The 23,416-nt window shown below is 45.2% G+C and overlaps 1 protein-coding gene across 2 annotated transcripts in view; it reads left to right on the top strand.

Moving 5' to 3' along the window:
* Window positions 1-23,416, top strand: part of LOC119178584 (uncharacterized) — a 49,751-nt gene that overhangs the window by 5,572 nt on the left and 20,763 nt on the right. For both annotated transcript variants that reach the window (XM_075883904.1, XM_037429796.2), the window contains exon 3: window positions 7,431-7,593. In XM_075883904.1, coding sequence (XP_075740019.1) covers window positions 7,431-7,593 — 163 coding nt within the window. The remainder of the gene's footprint in view (window positions 1-7,430; window positions 7,594-23,416) is intronic.

Raw genomic sequence — 23,416 nt, 5'->3', positions numbered from 1 at the left:
AAGAACAAGTTATTACCACTGCTTTTTCAAGTGGAGGAAGTTATTTTCAAGCATTTTAAAGCATAGGCTTGGCTGGGTGGTATAACACAAGCTTGCCACGGAAATGGCCTGAGTTCAATCCTCGCTAAGGCTCTGAAGTGTTTTGATTTTCAAGCCATAGATAAGATGATAATCTTTTGCTCACAGTCACTGGCGTCAATGCTGACTACAAAGCTGGAACTTTCGCGAAAGGAGCTGATTAACAATATTCTAAACAAAAAAAAAGTGGCCCCGTATGTCGTCGAAAGACGATAGTCTTGCGTGTCGAGAGAGTGAACAAGACATTTATTTTATGTTCGGCGAAAGAAAATTGGTGAATGGTATTCTGCAGGCGCTGCGTTAGAGTGCCTCGAGAGTGCAGCGCAGGCGAACGAGCGCATCAAGTCACGTCACACTTGAGACATAAGCGCCATCTGGCAGTTTTTTTAGAAAACAAAGCGTGTGGCTCTGAGACGGGTGTGCGCGCCCGTATCAGAGGTGATAAGGTGTAGAACGCAAGGCGACGGGTATGGGCCACCACCATCTCGTTTTAGCAGAGCATTTTAAACAGTCGTCTTTCCGTGCAAGCGTTGCAAGGTCAGCGCACAGTGATAAGCGCTAGGGTCTTTAAAAGCACTCATGTATGACTTTTCTAGTAAAAGGCTCACATACAGAATATATACGTGTTGTTATGGTGGCCCAGATATGTGCAATATTGCTTTTTAATTCACAATTGCACAAGCATGAATGCTCAACCTTGAGGAACATAGGTCGGTGCTGCGGATGGGGTCAGCCGTTTCAAGTACCCGAAGCCGTTAAGAGTGGACAAATAGACAAATGTACAGACAGACAGATCAAAAATTTTCCGTCGAAGGTGGCCAAGAAAGACTATCGTCTTTAAAAAAGGATGATGAATGATGATGGAGAAATGAAGAGGTGGTACTTATGAACAGTGATTACACTACAAGATAGTATACATTCCACTGATTTTCAGAGTATATAACAGTCCTTATAGCAGCTTTTGAAACTATTTCATGGGGCATCGCTAACAAAACGCAACTTTCATTAACCGTTAGTACTCAGATGCCTGCCAGCGGTGAAGTTAGAGTTGTCTTTTGTGTAACGTATAGGTGAGTAATCCCAACAAAATTACACGGGCTTAAGTTTCGCGCACTTTGCAGCGTTCACAGTTAGGCTGTCCACATGGCCGATTGGGTGGATTAGCGTCGGCTGATCGTCGAGTGAAGACATCCCCCGGCTGAATTCGGTGCAGCACTCTAGCATGTCTTCAGTTTGTTTTTGCAGAGAAGGGAAAAAATCATAGCGAGATCTGTTTGCAGCAACAGAATTTTCTGAAGGCCTGGTTCATATCAGTAATTTGCGGCGCATTCCTGCATAAGTGTTCTCAACAATGTACTCACGTGCTCACTCTAATATGGTACTTTGTTTTACATGGGGAAATTGTATTAGACTGTACACGGTGGTGTTGTGTTATGGTTACACTCTCGGTTTTACTTAGCTCTTGTCTGCAGATGTATTGCCTACGCACGTCGCACAACGAGATAATACTAAGGTGCCAGGACTGCACGGAGGCTGTTAGAATATCTCGAAACGACGAAACTGCTGCGCGAACGACGGCGTGCACGTAGATATAAGGGAGAGGCAAACACCCGGTTGCACCGCGAGTTTATGTCTCTCGAGTTTAGACATCCGTGTATTTGACTGTGCGTAGTGTGATAGAAACCTATCTTAGTTGAGAAGCAACATAGTAACAAGGTAACATCACCCAGCCCTGCAACAACCTAGAATAAAATAGGTCTAAATTCAGAATCACCCAGCTTCGCTACTTCAAGCCTTTGGCGACCTAGTGAGAGCTTCACCATTTTATCTTTTTCGAGATGCTACAAATACATGACAGCCATCCGCGTATACACAGCCCAGCCCACCAAATGAGCGTAGACTATCCAGCCAGGCACAACTGCATTCGTGAGGGTGTTGTTTTTGTTGCTATTGAAACGCAATACAGCTAAAGAAACTGACAACTGCCCAGAACAGGAAATGTGATGACTGCAGAGATGAAAATATTGTCCATCATAGTGCCTTGAGCCAATCCTGTTTTTCTCGTGAGAAGTAGAGTCATATTTTTATTTCTTCTATGAAAATCGCGGTGGATGAATGAATAGATGTATCCGGCTGTTTCTTTAGACTGGGCGGTGGTTCACGCCACCTAGCCATTAAGTTAAGTGCTATCACTGCGTGTTTAAGGATTGAATTTCACTCGCGCCTCTAATGTAGCCACCAATCAGTAAGCCTCCTCCTGGTTATTTCTACCCGTTTAAAGTCTATTTTGCCTTCAGTTCAGTGCCTCTAAACTGCAACGCTTTGACAAATTCGTCGCTATTATCTTCGAATATTGGGTGGAGCCTTTTACAGAACATTATCAAGTGCTCAGCCATTTTCGTCCTCCTCTCCACATGGACTAGATACCGTGTCTGTGCTTTCGTATTTTGCTCGATACGTATTGGTCCGCAATACTTCTGTTCTAGCCTCGAAGAGCAGAGAACTACCCCAAGAATTATCGTAGATATTTTCCCTTGCAATTTCCTGCTTAAAAGTTTTGTAGGTCTCCAGTAATGATTTTGTAAGCATTCACATCTTCCACATGTCCCTCTCCGTGTTTCCTTCACCTTCTTCTTAACCGGTGTTTTCCTTTGGCTGGGTATTCTGCTGTTGTCTAAATACTTGCTTGACAATTTTTGTGTTCGTTTCCTCCACTTAGTAGTGACATTCGTGTACAAGTAACTGAAAGCATTCCTAGCCCAACGCTCCTCTCCCATTTTCCTCAATAGCTCCTCAAATTCTATCTTGCTGCTAGTTTGCCTGCACTCAAACGATGTCCACCCCATGTCTCCCTGTACCCCCTGATTAGGGGGGGTATACCCATGTGCCCCCAAAGTAAATCTACGTATGCCACGTTGTTTGATTTCCAATGTTGCTTGAACTTCTGATTTCATGCACAAGACCGCATTGCCGAACGTCAAACCCGGTACCATGACACCTTTCCAAATCCCTCTCACTACGTCATACCTTTTGTAGTTTCAAGTGCCCTATTTTTCACTACAGCTGCATTCCTGATGCTTTTAGTCAATGCGTATCTTTCGTGCTCCCTTAGATACTCAGCCGCGTTACTTATCTATACGCCCAAGTATTTGCGTTCATCCACTATTTCTAGCGTGACTTCATATATCTTATGCTCACTGCCTTTGTTATCATTAAAAATTCTGATTGCCAATTTCTCTGTGCTGAACGTTAAATTTACCCTATCTCCCTCATTACCACAGATATCTATCAATTTCACAGTGCCCTGTTTTTCATCGCCGCTGCATTCATGTTACCTTTAGTCGTCACGTATATTTCGTGTTCTCTTGGGCACTCGGCCGATTGCTTATCCATACGCCCAGATATTTGTATTTATCTGTTATCCCTAGCATGACCTCATGTTATCTAAGCTCACTACCTACGTTATCTATAAAACTCATGACTGCTGATTTTTTCTTACTGAATCTGAAATCTAACCTATCTCCCTCATTACCGCAGATGTCCATCAATCTATGCAGATCCTCCTTGTTGTCGGCTGTTATACTATATCATCTGCATGCATCAATGCTGGTAATGACTGTTCAATGTGTTTTCCTTGCTTGGCAAAAGAGAGGCTGAATACGAGTCTACTCCTCTCTAATTTGGCTTCTAATCCCTGGAGATATCGCTTAAATAACAAAGGAAACAAGGGACATTCCTGTCGAATCCCGCGTTGTATCTCTATAAGGTCGGATACCTGTTCTTCCCATTTGATAACTACCTTGTTACTTTTATAGATATCCTTTAAAATATTAGTTATTCCATCTTCCACATCTGATGTGTCCATTATTCCCCAGAAGTCTTCTTGAATCACACTATAGTAAGCTCACTTGATATTTAGAAATGCCAGCCACAGGGACCTGTGTTACTTCCTGCTATTTCAATACACTGCATCAATGGAAACAGGTTGTCCTCCAGTCTCATTTGTTTACAAAACCCATTTTGTACTTCTTCTAGCACCCCCTCATTCTCCACCCATGTCTGTAGTCTTTCCTTTACTATCTGCATCACCAGCCTGTAAACTTCCGATATCATTGTTATAGGACGGTAGTTGTTTATATCATCTTTGTCCCCCTTTCCTTTATAGATCATGCTCATCCTTCCTCGTTTCCACCCATTGGGAGCTTCACCATCCATTATTGCTGTGCTCGCTGCCTCTCTCAATGTTTGCTTTGATTTGGTCCTAGTTTCTTTATCAGCATGATTGGGATGCTGTCAGGGCCTGTTGATGTGGTGTGTGGTGCCACATGGCGGAAGAAACTTCAAATGTTCGACGTACCAATTCACATGCCCGTAGACTAGTGTTCGTGGCCAAGAAGTTTCTCGCTAGTATTCAAATATTGTTGGCTTCAAGCTTTATAGCAAAAGAAACTATTAAAAAATCACAAATAAGCTTGCGTCAGTACTACACATTAAAGTGGCGGTGCTTTCGTATGACTAATGATCCCATGTTCGTCAGTGCGTCTTGAAAAACTCTTCTGCGAGCTCATAGGACTGTGCATGCAGTTTTGTGGTCACTAAGGTACGCTGTGATACTCGGCACAGCCACGCATATGCGCAGTGGCGTTTTCGGTGACCTGGCTTGGCTAGTGTGTCGAGAGAGTAACAAAGAAAAGACAAGCCATCTACGGCACAGGCGCATCAACCAGGGGTGCAGGCGCAAGAAACACGGTACAAATACAGGGAAGCTGTATAAAGTCACGTTGTGCCATTGTCACGGCTTGCGTTTTTCAAAAAAAGCTGTAAAGCTCAGAATGAACGTTGTTGAGCATAGTTAGAACTCCTGCCAAAGCAGAACAACCGCATACACAAGCCGCTGGATGGGCAACCGACATTGCTATCAATTTTTAGTGTAGCTGGAGAAGTAGGGACATGTTTGTTCAGAGCTTTTAAGATAAAAAAATACTGCTTACAGAATAACAACACGCTTTCGGGATTAGCTGCTGCAGCTACGAGCACTTGGCGCTTCACTCGGGTGCTGCTTTTCGAGGGCAGCCGAGATCCACAGGGATAGGCGTGGGTACCAGAAGGCTGGAATAGCGAGGGCTGCTCGCCGAGTAGAGGACGTCATGTGGAGATGGTGTGTGGCCGCATCACGATGACCCTTCCTTCGCGGGGCTAGGATTGTCGTCTGCCAGATCACAAAATAAAATCTTTCTAACTTACTAACTGCAGCTACGAACACCACGAAGGGTAAGCTTTCTGTCACACTGGGTGAAACTGGATCAAATAAAATCAGTTGTCGGTCTCTTTAAAGACGAGAGTAGAAAGTTGGGCGTGTCGGTAACGCATAACTGATGACGTAGCGCAACAAATGTTTGACGCAAAACTAGAGAAGGAACGAAGACGAGCGCTTAGTAGGTGCTAAACTTTAATAAAGATCCAACGAGGAATCACTGGCTCGGACTAGGCCTCCAGGAACCATCGTCCGCGGAACATCATGCGTTGTCCTCGGTGATAGCCCTGGCTTGCTAGACAGCCCCCAACCCCCTCTTTTTTCACCAGAACTGCCATGCGCAAGCCTTTTACATTCTCAAGAAAGACAATTCCTTTAGACACAGCTTGAGAGAGGGAGTGCTGACACCGTTCAGCTCTAATCCACAAATCCTCTCTAGTTGAATAGTTTTTGTTTTCATTTTATTTCCGTCCTTTCCTCAACAATTACGGTGTCATGCAAAAGCGGTTTGCAGCCACAAGGGCTGCAATGCAATGCCCAAAAACCATCGTGGCTATTCATGACGTTACAAGCGTGTTCACGTTGCCGGTCATCAATACAGCTGCCAGTTTGTCATCTGTACTGCTCGCCGCATGGTATAGGTATCAGATAGATTACATTTGCTGCACACATGATAAACGGCATTTTGTAATTTTTCAAACAACCCAATTTTGCGTTTAAGACATCCTTGGTACACAAAGGCACAGCTGTTTTCAGGTCAGAAAAAAACACCTTCACGATTTTAGCTCCCCTACTTTTTTCAAGATGTGCGAGACATTTTGTAGATACGAAAATACAGCAAGATTATGAGGCCTCACTGGCTCGAACACGTGAGCGAGCTTATTTCGTCAATCAAAGCTTCTTGAAGAAATTTTCTGAGACTGAAAGTTGTATGTGAGAGGAGTAACCAGAATTCCAAAGTCGCTGGGCTTGCTCATCAAAACTAGCTGCTATCAGATACGGGCAAGACTTTTGTAAAGCGCTTTCTTGCCCTGTGTCAAATAATTTTTTGCGTTACGTGCTTACAGTTAAAAAGAAAATTTTGAAGCAATTCTGGTGTCGGCGACTATCTTGTTGCATACGAGAGAAAAAAAATCAGCGTTGTCCCTCACAGGAAAATTGCAGAAGATGCAAATGAATTAAATACCGAAACTCTTTGGCTCGAGTAAAAAGTCAATTCAGGCCATGTACGTGGTCCACCACAAATGCACGTAGTCTACCACAAAGCGAACCCTTGTGCCTTTCTAACAACATTTCTAACAACAACAACAACAATATGCTCTGTGAATACGTCGTAGTGAGAGTAGTCACCTTAGCGCATGCAATACTTCACAGATGAAACGGGGAATCGTGTCATGCGTTTAAAAACGTGCGTTTCGCAGCGAGCTGGTATTTTGAAGGCCGACACATTACAACTCATTAAACATATATAGTCAGCAGCACCAGCAAAAGCATCAGCAAATCGAGAAGCTGCGTAGGTTGGCAGGTTGCTTACAGACGCGAAGTGGACACTTGATTGATACACAGAAGCAGGAATTATGGCATAGTGAGTTTATCGCAATAGTAATTGCAGTAGGCACTTTAGGTTAGTTTTGAACGGCTAATATTGTGCCACCGTTTTCTCGTGACAAGGTTGAAGAATGCACCAAGAAAAAAAACGAGGCTATAGCAGTCGACGCACACGGGGTCCCTGCACAGTCACGCTGCAGTGACAAAGGCGAAGGCAATCATCCTTTAAGGTTTTGCTTGCTTAATTTTTGCTGTGATTTGAGCCTGGAACATACGCGTCGCAGGGGATTGGCTGAGTAGCTCAATCTATACCACAGCACATACAACCCACACCACACGGGTAAAATTTCTTTTGTTTACTCTACGCAGCGTTCTTCTGCGGCCCACCCTATAAATATAACATGTCGAGATGTTCCCAGTAAGCATTTCTTAGTGTAACGCGTACTTATTAACATATAGCAGATACGTTTGTGTTATAAATATGAAATATAGCAAACATAATGTCACTTAAGAATAAACAATTTCGTCGCTCGATGCTCCTCTTTCGCAGGTGCGCTGCCCGTCTTAGCCATTCATCTAAGAGAAGAATGCGGATAATCAAACCTACAAGTCTTGCCATTGGGGTCCTCGTCATCGTTACCCTTGCTCACACCGGAGTGTCCAACTTTCCTGAAAGGAAGCCTTATTTGTCGGACCACCAAGATGCTTGGAGGGTAATGTCATCGCCGAACATAGTGCGAATTAATTTATATGTAGTGCCAGGTCCTCCTTGATTCAATACTGGAGCCTGGTAAAGTACAGATGACTCTGGTTAGCCGACAGAATGTGACGTGCTCAGCAGGTACCTCCTATACGGTTTTAAACAAAGCATTGAACTAATACACCCAATCATTTACGATTTAGCAATCATCGATCACATTTGACGATGTAATTAAAGGGACCCTGCGACACTTTTGAAACATCTCTATTAAGCACCGGAAGACATGTAGTGATGATTACTGAGACGAATGCAACCAAAATGATGGAAATTGGTGCACGCAAAGGGAAGTTAGAAGTCCTCAAAACTCAGAACTCTAGAGGATGACGAAGAGAAAAGTTCTCTTTTGCATTTCACTCGCTTGCTGACGCCAAAGGCCACTTAGAGTCACAGTGCGCGTCTGATAAAGACATTCTGGAAATGTAACCTCATGGTAGCTTTCACACACTACCTCGCTACTGCTCTTCTTCATGGCGTCTTTAGCATGGTTACTGTGAACCACCTGCGTCGAGTAGAAGACGCTCCCACGGTCACACTGTGTAAGATACACACATACACTTTGGGCAGGGTCACTTTTCAGCTTGCATGCAAGACTCGTTCTACGGCAACGCCGGCGCCTATCACCCGTCGAATTTTTGGCTGGCTAAAAACCTGGCATGCCTTTCCACTTTTAGTTGCTTGCTGGCGTACCATAGCCTCACTCACAGGCTGTGTTGTGTTCGTTGTTCTCAAAATACATCATTTAGAAACAGGAATGATTTCTTTCTGAGAAAGTACAAAAAACATTTTTGCTCTTTTTAGCATTCACTCATATGGTCTAGCTACCACCATATGAATATTGCACGCTATTTCACGCATCCAGCCAATCAAAATCGAACGGTGTTTGTCATCACGTCACATAATATTACGCCACTTCTCATAACGAAAATAGCCGATGTGTGTTGCCGTAGTCTGACATCAAAGTAGTTTGTCCCTTGAATCAAAATTATGACAGCGTCAATTTTGGCGTTGCCATTTGCACAACGATATAGGCGTGTTCCACAGCACCTGAAGAACCGATGAAAAATACATGCTCAAATAGTGTTGCAGGGCCTTTTTAAGCCTTCTCTCCGATCATATTATTCTTGAAGGTGACAGTCCTGGCTCAACAAAGACATTAGCACTCTCACAGGGCATGTGAACAGTGTGAGTCATACCTACTTTAACATTTCAACACTGTTGCAAATCTAAAGCGCAAGTATCCATGCACCTTTCCTATAATACGTGCCATAAAACCCTAATATCACCGATTCTCACTCATATCTGAAGTATAACAATTGTGGTTTCAGAGCCCGAAACCGCGATATAAATAGGCGGACGGGACAGCGAAGTGTTCTGAAAATTTCCACCGCACTGACTTTTAAACGTGCACTTAGATCTAATTACCTGCGCATCTACTTTTCAGCCTTCATTAATTCCAATTACGAACGTCTAAGAAACTGGATGCCTGATGCAAATGAATTTGTCCTACATATGGGAGTCACTGCTTCTAGTGATCGCCCATGCACTTCTGGTCACTCAATTATAATAAGCTCCTTTGAAATTCTATGCACTATTTAACGTTATCACCAAGGTCCAATAAAGTACTGCAGTGGGGCAGAGACTTGTTGATTATTACCCGCAGGAAGACGCAAGGTGTCAAAGAGTGCACTTTAGGGAGCCTGGTGGTCATGTAGGCTCCATACTGCTGTTTAGAAAGCAGTGCCCCTGCCGTTTTTCGACTGGCAGCGTTCTTCTGGTTCCGTCCTTTGGGCGTTGTCGTGCTGGCGCACTTATCTCTGCACACTAAGGCTCATACATGTCGAGCTTTCATAGCGAAGTTCGCGTTGACGCTATAGACCGCATGACTCTCACTTGGCTCGCTTCAGTGGCCATGTGTGTCAAAGTAATGAGCTGCTAGCCTCTCTTTGCACGAAGTTCCCGTTTGTTCATAAGAGGAAGGAACAGCGCGAAATTCAGACACAAGACAAAGAGGCCACAACAACAGCATGAAACAACTCACCAAAGCCGCAACCATAGCAAGCTCTAGTTTGTTGCCATCGCATTGGTGCTTGACCCTTGCAGTGCCACTGTGAGTTTCTTCCTTCCTTCCTTTCTTTCTTTCTTTCTTTCTTTCTTTCTTTCTTTCTTTCTTTCTTTCTTTCTTTCTTTCTTTCTTTCTTTCCTTCTTTCTTTCTTTCTTTCTTTCTTTCTTTCTTTCTTTCTTTCTTTCTTTTTTTCTTTCTTTCTTTCTTTCTTTCTTTCTTCCTTCCTTTATTTCTTTCTTTCTTTCTTTTCACTGAACTACACAATTATCTCTCCTAACCACTTTCTTAGTGCTTAGAAGCCCAACATGTCTATGGCTATAGGTCAAGACAACGGTCACAGTATTATGTGCCGCTTCACAGGGGACGTAGAAGTGAAGGACTAAGTGGCTCCTAGTCTCTCGGTTTTGGAGCTATGCGTCAAGACGATCTGAATATACTTTTATAAATGATGCAAACACATTTTTTTGCCAATTGGGCACGGGTTCGAACATCTCACATTGCTTTTGTCCAGAAAAAATTAGACAGGATAAATGTGAATAGTGAGATTTGCTTGCAGCGCAGACTTCATATCAGAATGTTAAGATAAAATTTGATGAGATTTTTTTTTTCAAAGCTCAGATTGCACTCATACAGTGTCTGGAATAGCCGACTGCGAGATTATCTTGCAAACGAAAAAACGTATAATATCATAGCCACAGATGTTTCAGTAATGAACGAAAAGGTGTAAGTATATTGTTGACTTGGCTGGTATTTTTTTTTACGACTACTGGACTTCAATTCTGCTTTTGAAGCTGAACAGTTGGAAATGTTTCTAGCGCTGCGGAATCTACCTTTGAATGTTCATAACGCAATAATAATTACCGATATTGATATGAAGGGTTTAACGTGCCAAAACCACCACATGGTTATGAGAGACGCCGTAGTGGAGGGCTGCAGAAATTTAGACCACCTGGGTTTCTTGAACGTGCACCCAAATCTGAGCACACGGGCCTACAACATTTCCGCCTTTATCGGAAACACAGCCGCCGCAATCGTAATTACTGATGCCCTGTGAGTATGTACATCGATTACGGTGTCGTGAAAATCTATGGCCTCAAAGACGCCACTTATGCTAGTCCCTCCTCAGTTGTAGCTACTGAGATTAGAAGGGGTACCTGGCAATTGCATATTAAAAGTAATTTAAATTGCTGACTCTCTAGCACGAGCGGCATTGAATGGTCCAGTATCTGTCCTTGATGAAGTGGCTACAATAACTGCGGCAAGATACAGAAAACTTTCGCTCCGTGCAGATGACATGGAAGCAATAATGTCATCGACGAAATTTACGCACTTAAGATTATCGTGGATAATCCAGCAGTGTCCTATAAGGCAGTTGGAAGTCATAATAACCAAATCTTAAATCCCGCCGCGGTGGTCTAGTGGCTACACGCAGGTCTGCTGACACGCAGGTCGCGGGTTCGAATTTCGGCTGCGGCGGCTGCATTTTCGATGGAGGCGGAAATGTTGTAGGCCCGTGTGCTCAGATTTGGGTGCACGTTAAAGAACCCCAGGTGGTTGAAATTTCCGGAGCCCTCCACTACGGCGTCTCTCATAATCATATAGTGGTTTTGGGACGTTAAACTCCACATTTCTATCTATCTAACCAAATCTCAATGTCATGTCCCCCGTTAAATTTCTATTCACACAGCGCTGGTCTGGCGTTATCAACTTTGCGGAACTTTTGTTCAGAATCAGAAATAACAGAGCACAATTTTCGCTCATGTCACCAGTACAGATAGCTAACAAGACTTTTAGTCATCCAATTTTCTAGCCTAGGGCTGAACTTCACAACTGCGAACATACTTTCCTTTGGTGCTTTAGACCTGGGCTTCAGCCACAAGAACACTTTTGATGCAGTTTGTATTTAACCTAATGAAGCTTAACGATTTCAGCTTTTACTTACGTGAGCTTTCTTCCTGCATGAATAATTAAACGAAAACAGGAGTTTTGTTTAACCACGCTAATGTCTGTCTAAGGTAACAAATTCATTGTCTGATCTGAATGAGTGACAAACAATTATTGCATGCTTTTCGTTCTATAGTTTTCTTGGAGGCGGGGGGGGGGGGGTATAGATTTTCAATATAGAAATAGTCTCTGTAAATTGTGCAATCAATTCTCGCCGATCACCCTGAGTGAGTATAAGCCATGGTTGTGGACTCATCTTCATCAATATCCTTGTCTCGCTATCTTGGTTGTCCCTACCGCGATTACTGTGACAGTGTAGATATTGCAGTTATAACCTTTTTCTGTCGACTCCTCGTGACATCTTTTGTGGAGAACGTGGAATACTTCCGAAGCACATCATGAAACTTTGCAGCGGGCTTTCTTGGAAGACCATCATGTCTACAAACAGCTCTATCGACACAGCCTCCGGTATGACGGATGCCCTTCGCCACGTTGTTGTGACTCACAGGCGAGACCTCGGTCACTTCTGCGGGACCGCACGTGGAAAAATGGCTGGCCGTCTACAAGCGCGTCAGCAAGACTAAACATATTGTGAGAAGAGCCTGCACCACTACTGTATCGCAGGTAGCAAGACTAAACAGTAGGATCCTACTTTGATTTTTGCGAATTTCATTTACTACCTTAGGGGTACGGCCAGTGTGTGGTTAGACACGCACGAAGAACAGCTGACAAGTTAGGGCGTAGGTAAACAAAAAAGAAAGCTCTTTTCAAAAAGCTAATCGCACGCAACAAGCCACCCAGTAAAGAAAAACTCTCGTGCCGTGCCCGAACCTTGGCAGAACCATACAAGGTGTGCAAAGACAATGTCTTAGCCTTGTGCCGGCAATCTGACTGCCAAATGCCCGAAGCTGACAATGTCAGCCAGATTCTTAAAGGATTGACCTTTCATTTGCTTTTGTATGAGGACTGCTCCACCTCTGTGAACATCATCAGAGAGTGCCAGCGGTTCCAACAAGCAAAGAGCCGAAGAGTCACGCAGCGTTTTGTTTGGCTCAGTAAAACTGCCCCCACGTCGTCGTGCGAAGAAGTTAAAATCCAGCCGCTGCCCTGTACCGAAAAATTCTTGCGTCTTTTGAGACGAGAATCGAGGTCGCAACCCCATCAGCTCCCCAGGCTATTTGTTTCAAGGAGGCCTGCCTTGACAGTGTCAATAATCCAAGCCGCCGAGAGGGAAGAACTTGAAAATGCAGGTATTCTGTCCATATATGGCGTCCGTCGTCCCGCAGTCAGCCCTGTGTCATGTTATAACCCACAACCGACTCACTCCAGTAGCGTTCGGGGCCGGAATAACAGTGTGGAGGGACCAGTTAAAAAAAATAAGGGGAGGAGGCTTTACCCTCACCCCGCCCCTTTTTCCCCAGCTTATCACCTCGTCATGGTTGAGACTAAGCGTTCTTTAGATTTAGCTGCCAATGATAAAAGCTATATTTATTCTGAGCCACTCTGGAGTGTTTAATGTCACCTGGGCGTTTTCTTTCTTCCGGAACACGCGGAGAGATTGTCATAGTAATAACTACCTATATCAGGAGACGAATACACATGGAGAGCATTAGGACTTCTTTGGTTCGTTCGATCAAACTGAAAAAAAGGCTAAACTGTGTGAGCCGTTAAGAATAAAAGAAAGAATGCGTACGATTCTTAAAAGCACAGTCCAAATACCATGCGTGTTTTTTCCATTCGTCTTAACCTATAGCGTTGTTTACCTTCAGGCGGAAATGTCGGCCCGTGTGCTCAGATATGGGTGCACGTTAAAGAACCCCAGGTGGTGGAAATTTCCGGAGCCCTCCACTACGGCGTCTCTCATAATCATATGATGGTTTTGGGACGTTAAACTCCACATATCAGTGTCTTGTAAAGCATGACTACATGATACGCTCATAGCGTACTCGCGGCCGTTTTACTAGTTCCACATGTACCAAATTTGGTATTACGTGGCGTGAATAGACGACGAATGCAAATAAAAGTTCCAAACATATTAATCAAGATATGCGTGTCTGTAAAATTTAACTGTTTGCTACGCTCATTGCGTGCTCACGGCCGTTTCGCTGGCTCAACATACACTAAAGTTGGTATTACGTGACGTGAATAGACGATAAAGGTAGAGGATACGCATAACTTGATAAACATCACATAAAGGTAATGTAGGTATGGCATAATTAACCTCCGCCTCGTAACTTTGTGCTGAATTTGACGTGATACATCAACCTTTCTCGTTCGTGCTTTGCATATCATTGATTCCCACTTTACCTGGCATCTGCCAATTTTTTTTCACTCAGCACTTTAAACAATAATTAAATCAGGAACCACTCACTATACACCTTCACATTGCTTGTTGGACCACAGCTGCTGAAATACTTGTCAGGCTGCTCTATGTGCCTATATGTTGGATAAGCGCCGTCCCTCAACATGATGCATGGTCGTGGGCAAGTAAAAGGTTTTTACTACAGACTGAAGAACTGTAAGGTGACTTAAAAACTATGCACTATTAGACAATGAACAACCTCTTAGAAGCATGTATATTGATTACTGAAATATATATTGCGTTTCTATCAGGGAAATACACAAGGAAAGTTGAGCCTTTTCGAACAAAATAATGAAGTTGGCCAATTTTTGTACCTTAGGCGGCCCCTTAAACCGGAGCGCCCGGTTCATTTGAACCCTTTGAACCCTGGATAATCCATCTCTGGATTCGAACCAGTGGTGCACACGTGATGACAGGCCGATAAGTTTTAACTGCAATGGGGCAGGGCAGAATTCTCGCTATTGTTGCTACCGTGGGCCATTGTCTCCTCGTTCACAATACCATTCAGACCACACTCGAACCTCCCCTTTGCACAACTAGGATCACCCACTGAAACTTAATGCCCGAATAGCGACCACGTTATGACTGCTCACCGTCCCCACAGCCGTAGCGACATTATCGGTCACCTATGCTGTGTCGGTCCCCTTCACCTTCCACCGTCGTCTCTCCTCGGAAAACTGACCAGTCCCCGTCTCGGAGGTCGTGCTGCAATAATCAATTGACCCGGAAATAGTCTGTTAGCTCTGAAAAGTCGACAAGCTTTTTGAACGTACAAGTAGATGGCGTGCCTGTTTCAGCGCTCATGCCCCGCCACGGTGGTGTAGTGGCTAAGGTGCTCGGCTGCTGACCCGCAGGTCGCTGGTTCGATTCCCGGCTGCGGCGGCTGCATTTCCGATGGAGGCGGAAATGCTGTAGGCCCATGTGCTCAGATTTGGGCGCACGTTAAAGAACCCCAGGTGGTCGAAATTTCCGGAGCCCTCCACTACGGCGTCTCTCATAATCATATGGTGGTTTTGGGACGTTAAGCCCCACAAATCAATCAATCAATCAATCAAGGTGCTCGGTTGCTTAACCGCAGGTCGCGGATTCGAATCTTGGCAGCGGCGGCTGCATTACCGATGGAGGCGGAAATGTAGGCCCGTGTGTTCAGATTTGGGTGCACGTTAAAGAACTTCAGGTGGTCAAAATTTCTGGAGCCCTCAACTACGGCATCTCTCATAATCATATGGTGGTTTAGGACGTTAAACCCCACATATCAATAAATGTTTCAGTGCTCATCAACGCAGGTGCCCAATTTCCCGTCTTGAGCGCTCACTTTTCTTGTTGTCTCCATCAAATCCTTACACACACCTAATCACCTGTTGTTCGTGTAGCCGATGGCGGTACACCTACCATCCTTGGAGTGTGCACTGCGCGTATGAATTTCGACGACCACAAGATGTCAGTTATCTTAGTTCTTCTAAGAGAGTGCCCCAATGACCTCATCCTCATTCCCGATTCTCTGAGCACGAATTCTGTCCTTATCGACTGTTCTTTACGGTTAGAACTTCCTGCTATATCTTTCCTCACTCTCGCGATGGTGCCGCGTTTATGTGTTCAGTTTATTCGCTTGCACCCAGGTACCACGACTTACGTCTCATTTAACACAGACCTAACAGTACGTGACGGTGACTACCTGGTTACCCCATAATTTGAGGTTTTCCTAACTGAACGTGTAGCTCTGCCTCACTCTATTGTGACTACTTCTGCGAGCAGCGCTTGCATATCGGTCCTGAACTTTGAACGCTGCACAGAACTGCTTCCTAAAGCTATGATGCTGGACACAATAATCACCGTTTGACGCAAACGGTCCTGTTACCCTGGACATTGATGCCCCACAGCAACCTTCAGGCAGCCGTGCTACTTGCGCAACACCTGTCAGCCTGTTCCACAACATTATTGTCCAGGATGTTCCTCCGTCTAAAAGCCAAGACCTACGCCTTTCGTTGGCGTCATACCACAATGTTTTTGATTTCGCTTCACCCCAACGTGGTCAAACATATCTGGTGACCTATCGAATCGACACTGGAGGCGCAAGACCCATTCATCAACGTCCTTACTGTGTCTCACGGTCCGAGCGTAGCGTCATTCAAACGGAAGTCGACAAGATGCTTGCTAAGCATATCATCGACCCATCTTCAAGTCCTTAAACGTCGCCCGTAATACTTGCAAGAAATAAAAGACAACACCTAGTGATTCCGTGTTGACTACCAGCCCCTCAGCAACATCACCAAGAAAGACCCTCTATAGCAAATAGACGACTTTCTTGATTCTTTTTTATAGGGACAAGGTACTTTTCTTCCGTAGACCTTGGCTTGGACTATTGGTTATTTGCTGTCGATGAACATGATTGGGAGAAGACCGTCTTTATTACTCCAATGGTCTATATGAGTTTAAATTCATGCCCTCTGCGTTGCGCGGGGCGCCAGGAACATTGGACCACATGATAGACTCCCTACTACGGGATTACAAGTGATTCACAGGGCTCTGCTACCTGGACGATGCCGTATTCTCACCTACGTTCACAAGTCGCCTGAAACGCATGTCGGCAATTTCCAAAGTTTTTTGTGCCACCGGTATTCAACTGATCTCTTCAAAATGCCATTTTCTCAGCTGGGAGACCACCGTGCTCGACCATCTTGTTGACGCTGCGAGTATACGACCTCCTCTAACAAAAATATGCTCCGTCATCAGCTTCGCTACTCCAAGTTCTCCTAAGGACGTTTACTTGTTTTTTTGGCTTGTGCTCGTATTTTCGCTGCTTTGTTAACAATTTTGCGGCAATTGTACAGCCCCTCACATGCCCTTTGAAAAAGGAAGTCTCTTTCTCTTAGAGACCAGACTAAGCATAGCCTTTTTCTCCTCTCTCGACCTACTCATGTTGCCCCCGTGTTTGCCCATTTGGTCGACTTTCGCCTACCGAAGTGCGTACCGATGCCAGTGGTCATAGTATCGGCGCTGTCCTCGGCCGAAATAAACGTGGTCACGACTGTGTCATTGCTTACGCCAGCTACCTTCTCTCCGCAGCTGAGCGCAACTCTTCTATAGCCGAGAGAGAGTTCCTCTCTCTTGTTTGGGCTGTCGGGAAAAATTCGTCTATATCTCTACGGCAGACCCTTCACCGTTGAAAGTGATCACCATGCCCTATGCTGGCTGTCTTCTCTGAAGCATCGCACTGGTCCTCTTGGTCATCGGGCACCACGATTTCCAGAGTGCACATTGACTGTCGTCTACAAATCTGGTTGATTCAAACAAGAAGCCGTCTGCCTGTCCCATTATCTCGTAGACCCGCTGGACCCTACAGAGAATGATACCACACATCTGTGCTCGCTATAATTGACCTCATTAACATTTCTGCTGACCAACGCCCTGACCCGGCTCTCCACAAGATCATTGACCACCTCAACTCTCTGGCTCCGGACCCTTCCCTTCGGTTCTTAGTATTACATCCGCGGCCACGTCTGTGTAGAGCACTCGAACAGCTGGTTTTTGCTCTTTTGGCGGTAACCTTGAGCCAGTATCAGGCTCTGACGTGGTCAGCCTGACAACTAGGCCATACATGCTCCTAATACACCCCTTTAGAGCTCAAAACTGCCTAATGATCTCGGGCAGCAGAGCAAAAACCGGCTGCTCGAGCGCTGTACATAGGCGTGGCTGTGGCTGTAAGTGCCGGCACCTCGCTTCGTCGCAATTGGATATCTGATGGTCTTCACTTGTGATTTCGGTGCACCATCGTTGGACTGTTATCACGCCAGATTCACGACGTGGCGACAGTGGGGCATCTTGGTGGTTCCCGAACCTACAATCGTGCACGCCTTCGGTTCTACTAGCCCGGAATGTATAGGTGGCTGCGCCGTTATGTGAGCTCATGCGACCACTTTCAGCACCGGAAAAAGGCAGCACTCCCGCGTGCTGGCCGCCTTCAATCCCTTGATGTCCCACATGAGCCGTTTCAACGTGTCAGCCTCGACTTGCTTGGTCCGTTCCCTACGTCTGTCTCGTGAAATCAATGAATCGTCGTTGCCAAGAAATAAACCACACAATTTGCAATTACTCGTGCACTTCCCATCAGCTGTGCGACCGATGTCGCAGACTTCTTGCCCTACAACGTAATTCTTCAGCGTGGAACACCGCGGAAACTCCTAACGGACCGTGACAGGCAGTTTCTTTCTAGGATCAATGATATTTTAATGCCTTGATTGACAAAACATAGGCTAAATATGGCTTACTATTCCCAGACGAATGGCTTGATGGAGCCGATGACCCGAACCACTACGGACATGCTGGCAATGTACGTATCTGCCGACCACCAGGGTCGGGATCTTACTCTGTAATCTGGATACAGCGTTGCCTTTAGTCACGTTTGCCTGTAACACGTCATGACACGAGATGACTGGCTTTTCACCTTTATTTTGTTTGGCCGAAATGCGACGTTGTCTATGGACCCGATGAGGCATCCTTCACCGTGCCCACGTACTGAATAGGCTCAAGAAGCAGTAGCCCGCATTTACCATCCATGCACGTCAACTTGGGTGTGTTCAGCTGACTCGCAAGAGTGACAAAAATCGTGTTACGACAGCCGTCACTAAGACGCCCACTTTCTCCCAGGATCTCTTGTCATCCGCTTTTTGAGAAGTTACTGTTCCCGTATATCAGAAAATATCGTGTGCACTGTAAATTTCATACGAACGTCTCGTATGAAATTGAAACACTGTATTCGCTCTCGCCAACTCAACCCCATACTGATATCGTTCACGTTGTCTGCTTGTAGCCTTATCGTACACCGGACTCCGTCGACACACGTGCATAGTGACCATTTTTACTTCCATCTTTCTCCAGTTGCACCAAGTTGGTGGTTGCGCCGTTGGAAGGTAATGTTATGTGCGGCTTCATAGCGGAAGAAGTGAAGAATTAAATGGTTCTTTGTCTCGCCATTTGCTTGTTTTTTCCTTAATTACAGTGACTGTGTGAATATTGAAATTATCACCTTTTTCTCTCGTCTCCCTGTAACAACAGATTTATAAACCATACAATTAGGTGAAACGTTAAAGGACAAGTCGATTCGATCAAAAATCAGATATACATGTAAGAAGCGGCTGGTCGCTGATATGTCACAGATTGACACAGCATAAATTATTCATTATCGGCGCTCACAGTTGCACTTGTGGGCAGCGCACTTTCGAGAACTGCCCTTCTGTACGCTCAGCGGCACAGCATTTTATGCAGCTAGTGGCCAGGTCAGTTACAGAGGCAGCACTGCAAAAAGGACGTGGTCTCTTGTGCATTAGGCGTTCACATAACACAGCGTTCCCAGCCATGGATGTCTTGTGGACCATTGTGGGATGTTGAAACTAATCAGAGAGGATAGAGAAAGAGAGAGACCACTAAAGAAAGGCCTATCCACCAGACAGACCTAAAAATTTGAAATGTTCAAGCAGTGTCTTCATGATGTCTGGGGAGAATCCGGCAGCCCCTCCTCTAGCGTCACAATTTTCAGGTTCAGAGGTATCTGCTTGAGGCTCTCGCCATAGCTCCGCGACCCCCCGGACAGTCCCACAGAACGTGAGCGTTATCCGGGAAACCGCCACAGGCCATGCAAGCAGGTGACCTGTCCTTGCCTTGTCATCACAATCATCATCATCAGCCTGACTACGTCCACAGCAGGACAAAGGCCTCTCCCATGTTCCGCCAGTGAAGCCGGGCTTGTGCTTGCTGCTGCCAATTTATACACGCAAACGGCGGCTTCTGTACAACGCAAACTTCTTAATCTCATCTGCCCACCTACTCTTCTGTCTCCCCCTAACCCACTTGCCTTCTCTGGGAATGCGGTTAGTTACCCTTAACGACCAGCGGTTATCCTGTCAACGCGCTACATGCACGGCCCATGTCTATTTCTTCTTATTGACTTCAGCTATGATATCCTCAACCACCGTTTGTTCCCTAATCCACTTTGCTCTCTTCTTGTCTCTTAAGGTTACACCTACCATTTTTCTTTCCATTGCTCGCTGCGTCGTCCTCAATTTAAGCTGAAGCCTCTTTGTAAGTCTCGAGGTTTCTGCTCCGTAGCTAAGTAACGGCAAGATACAGCTGTTATGTACCTTCCTTTTGAGGGATAGTGGCAATCTACCTGTCATATTTTGAGAGTGCTTGCCAAAGGTGCTCCACCCCATTCTTATTCTTCTAGTTACTTCACTCTCGTGGATCGGCTCCACGGTTATTACCTGCTCTAAGTAGACATAATCTTTTACAACTTGAAGTGCACTATTACCTATATTGAAGTGCTTATCTTTTCCGAGGTGTTTGTACATTACTTTCGTTTTCTACAGATTCATTTTAAGACCCACCTTTCTGCTCTCCTTGTCTAACTCCGTAATCATGAGTTGCAGTTCGTCCCCTGAGTTACTCAGCAATGCAATGTCAGCGGCGAAACGCAGGTTACTAAGGTACTCTCCATTAACTCTTATCCCTAACTGTTCTCATTCTAGGCTTCTGAAAACCTCCTGTAAGCACGCGGTAAATAGCATTGGGGAGATTGTGCCCCCCTGCCTTACACCCTTCTTGATGGGTATTCTGTTGCTGTCTTTATGAAGCACTATGGGAGCAGTTGACCCCCTGTAGATTTCTTCCAGGATGTTTATATATACATCATCGACGCCCTGATTCCGCAGTGTCTGCATGACGGCTGACATTCCTACTGAATCAAACGCCTTCTCGTAATCTATGAAGGCTATGTATAGTGGTTGGCTGTATTCTGAGCATTTCTCTATTACCTGATTGATAGTATGAATGTGGTCGATTGCTGAGTAGCCTGTTCGAAATTCTGCTTGTTTCAAATTTGGTTGATTGAATTCCAATGTTTTCTTTACTCTGTTAGCAATTACCTTTGTAAATACCTTGTATACTACAGAGAGCAAGCTAATCGGCCTGTAGTTCTTCAAATTCTTGTCATCTCCTTTCTCATCTATTAAGATGATGTTAGCGTTCTTCTAAGACTCTGGTACCCTTCTCGTCAGGAGACACCTCGTAAACAGGGTGGCTTGCTTTTCTAACACAATCTGTCCTCCATCTTTCAGCAGATCTGATGTTACCTGATCCTCACCAGCAGCTTTGCCTCTTTGCATAATCTGCAAGGCTTTTCTGACTTCTTTTATCATTACTGGTTGGGTGTCATGTGGGTTTCTGCTAGTTCTTATTGTATTAAAGTCGTCATTGTCGCGGCTACTGTGCAGATCTCTGTAAAACTCTTCGCTAATTTCACTATCCTATCCATATTGGTAGTTATTTTACCTTCTATGTCCCTTAGTGCATACATCCGATTTTTGCCTATCCCAAGTTTCCTCTTCACTGCTTTGACGCTTCCTCTGTTTTTCAGAGCGTGTTCAATTATCTCCAAGTCATACCTTCTTACATCGGGTATCTTACGCCTATTATTCAACTTCGAAAGCTATGCCAGTTATATTTTGTCTTTTGTACTTGAGACTTTCATGATTTGACGCTTCTTAATGAGAATCTTCTTTTCCTGAGAAAGCTTGCCAGTGTCCTGTCTAACTACCCTGCCCCCAACTTCCACTGCACACTCCGTAATGATACTCGTCAGATTATCATTCTTTGTATGTAAGCTAAGGTTGGTTTCCTCACTAAGAGCCGAGTACCTGTTCTGAAGCAAGACCCTGAATTCCTGTACTTTCCCTCTCAGTGCTAGCTTATTGATTGGCTTTTTGCGTATCAGTTTTTTGTCGTTCCTTCCTCAAGTCTAGGCGAATTCGAGACCCTAACATTCTATGATCACTGCATCTTAGCTTGCCAACTACTTCCACATCCTGCACGATGCCTGGGTGTGCACTAATTATAAAGTCTATTTCGTTCTTACTTTCGCCATTAGGGCTCCACCATGTCCACTTGCGGTTTCCTCGTTTTCGGTAGAAGATGTTCGAAATCCGTAAATTATTGCGTTCTGCAAATTCTGCTAGTAGCTCTCCTCTGGTGTTTCTAGTGCCGATGCCATAATCTCCCACTGCCTGGTCTCGAGCCTGCTTCTTCGCTGACTTTGCATTAAAGTCTCCCATCAGCATTGTATACTGTGTTTTTACCTTACTCATTGCCTATTCCACGTCTTCATAGAAGCTTTCAACTGAAGCGTCATCATAGCTGGATGTGTGCGCTTAAGCATGTACCACCTTCATCTTGTATCTCTTATTCAGTTTAATTACAATACCTACCACCTTTTCATTATTGCTATAGTATTCCTCTATGTTGCCAGCTATGTTTCTGTGAATTAAGAACACCACTCCCAGTTCCCTTCTGTCAGCCAAGCCCCGATAGCAAAGGACGTGCCCATTCTGAATCACTGTGTAGGCCTCATCTGTCTTCCTAACCTCACTGAGCCCTATTAGATCCCGTTTAACACCCTCTAGCTCCTCGAATAGTACAGCTAGACTCCCTTACTAGATAAGGTTCTAGCGTTAAACGTTGCCAAGTTCAGGTTCCAATGGCGGCTTGTCCGGATCCAGAGATTCTTAGCACCCTCTGCTGCGTTGCAAATCTGACCACCACCGGGGGCAGTTGGTTCGCAGCTGCTGGGGACTGAGGGCCGTGAGTTATTTGACGTATGCAAGTGGGAGGTAGTGGCCAGATACTGCACCAGGGTGGCTAATCCTTCTCTGGTCAGGGAGTGCGTTCCCGGAGGTGGTTTCTGGAGAGGCCACACCCCAGACCTCGTAATGCAGTTCCATCACCACGCAGATTTTTTTTATCTGGTTGGGAACCTCGCGGCACTGGGATTTGAACCACAGACCTTTAGCATGCGAGGCGGATGCTCTAACCAATACGCCACCGCTGCTCCTCGCCTTGTATGTAGTGCTAAGTGTGGAGTGTCATCAAAGAGTAAGTTAGGGCAAGGCTTACAAGGGCTGCCTCACGTCTCGTCATGGAGGGAGGAGGATCGGCATTAACCCTGCGATTGTAGCCTGTGTCATCTAATCATTCGCGCCCCATAAACGTGCCATAGCAAGTCATATGGTGCGCTTCAGTGAGTCCGGCTACCACTGAGGAGGGCCTGGGAGTGTTACGCGGGACAAGGCGTGTCCACTTTATTCCCTTTGTTCCTAGAGTTTCCAGGTATGCACTGTTTATGAACGCGTAACGAAGCTTGCTCAGCTGAGTGCATCGTAAGTTTGCTGTAATGGGCGTCTGCAATTTGATCTGTTGCGAGAGCTAACAGGCTGCTTGGCAATCTGTACGTATCAGTGAATTATGGGCATTTGGGTTGGGCATCGGAACTGCTTCTACTATGACCACGATTTCTGCAATGCATTGCGTAGTAATGTTTCAATGAAAGCCCCATGACAGTGGTGTCCACTGGAAGCTAT

Source organism: Rhipicephalus microplus, chromosome 1 (assembly GCF_043290135.1).
Source record: "Rhipicephalus microplus isolate Deutch F79 chromosome 1, USDA_Rmic, whole genome shotgun sequence".
Taxonomy (NCBI): Eukaryota; Metazoa; Arthropoda; class Arachnida; order Ixodida; family Ixodidae; genus Rhipicephalus; species Rhipicephalus microplus.
The sequence above is the reverse complement of the archived record's forward strand: the minus strand, read 5'-3'. Positions and strand labels throughout refer to the sequence as shown.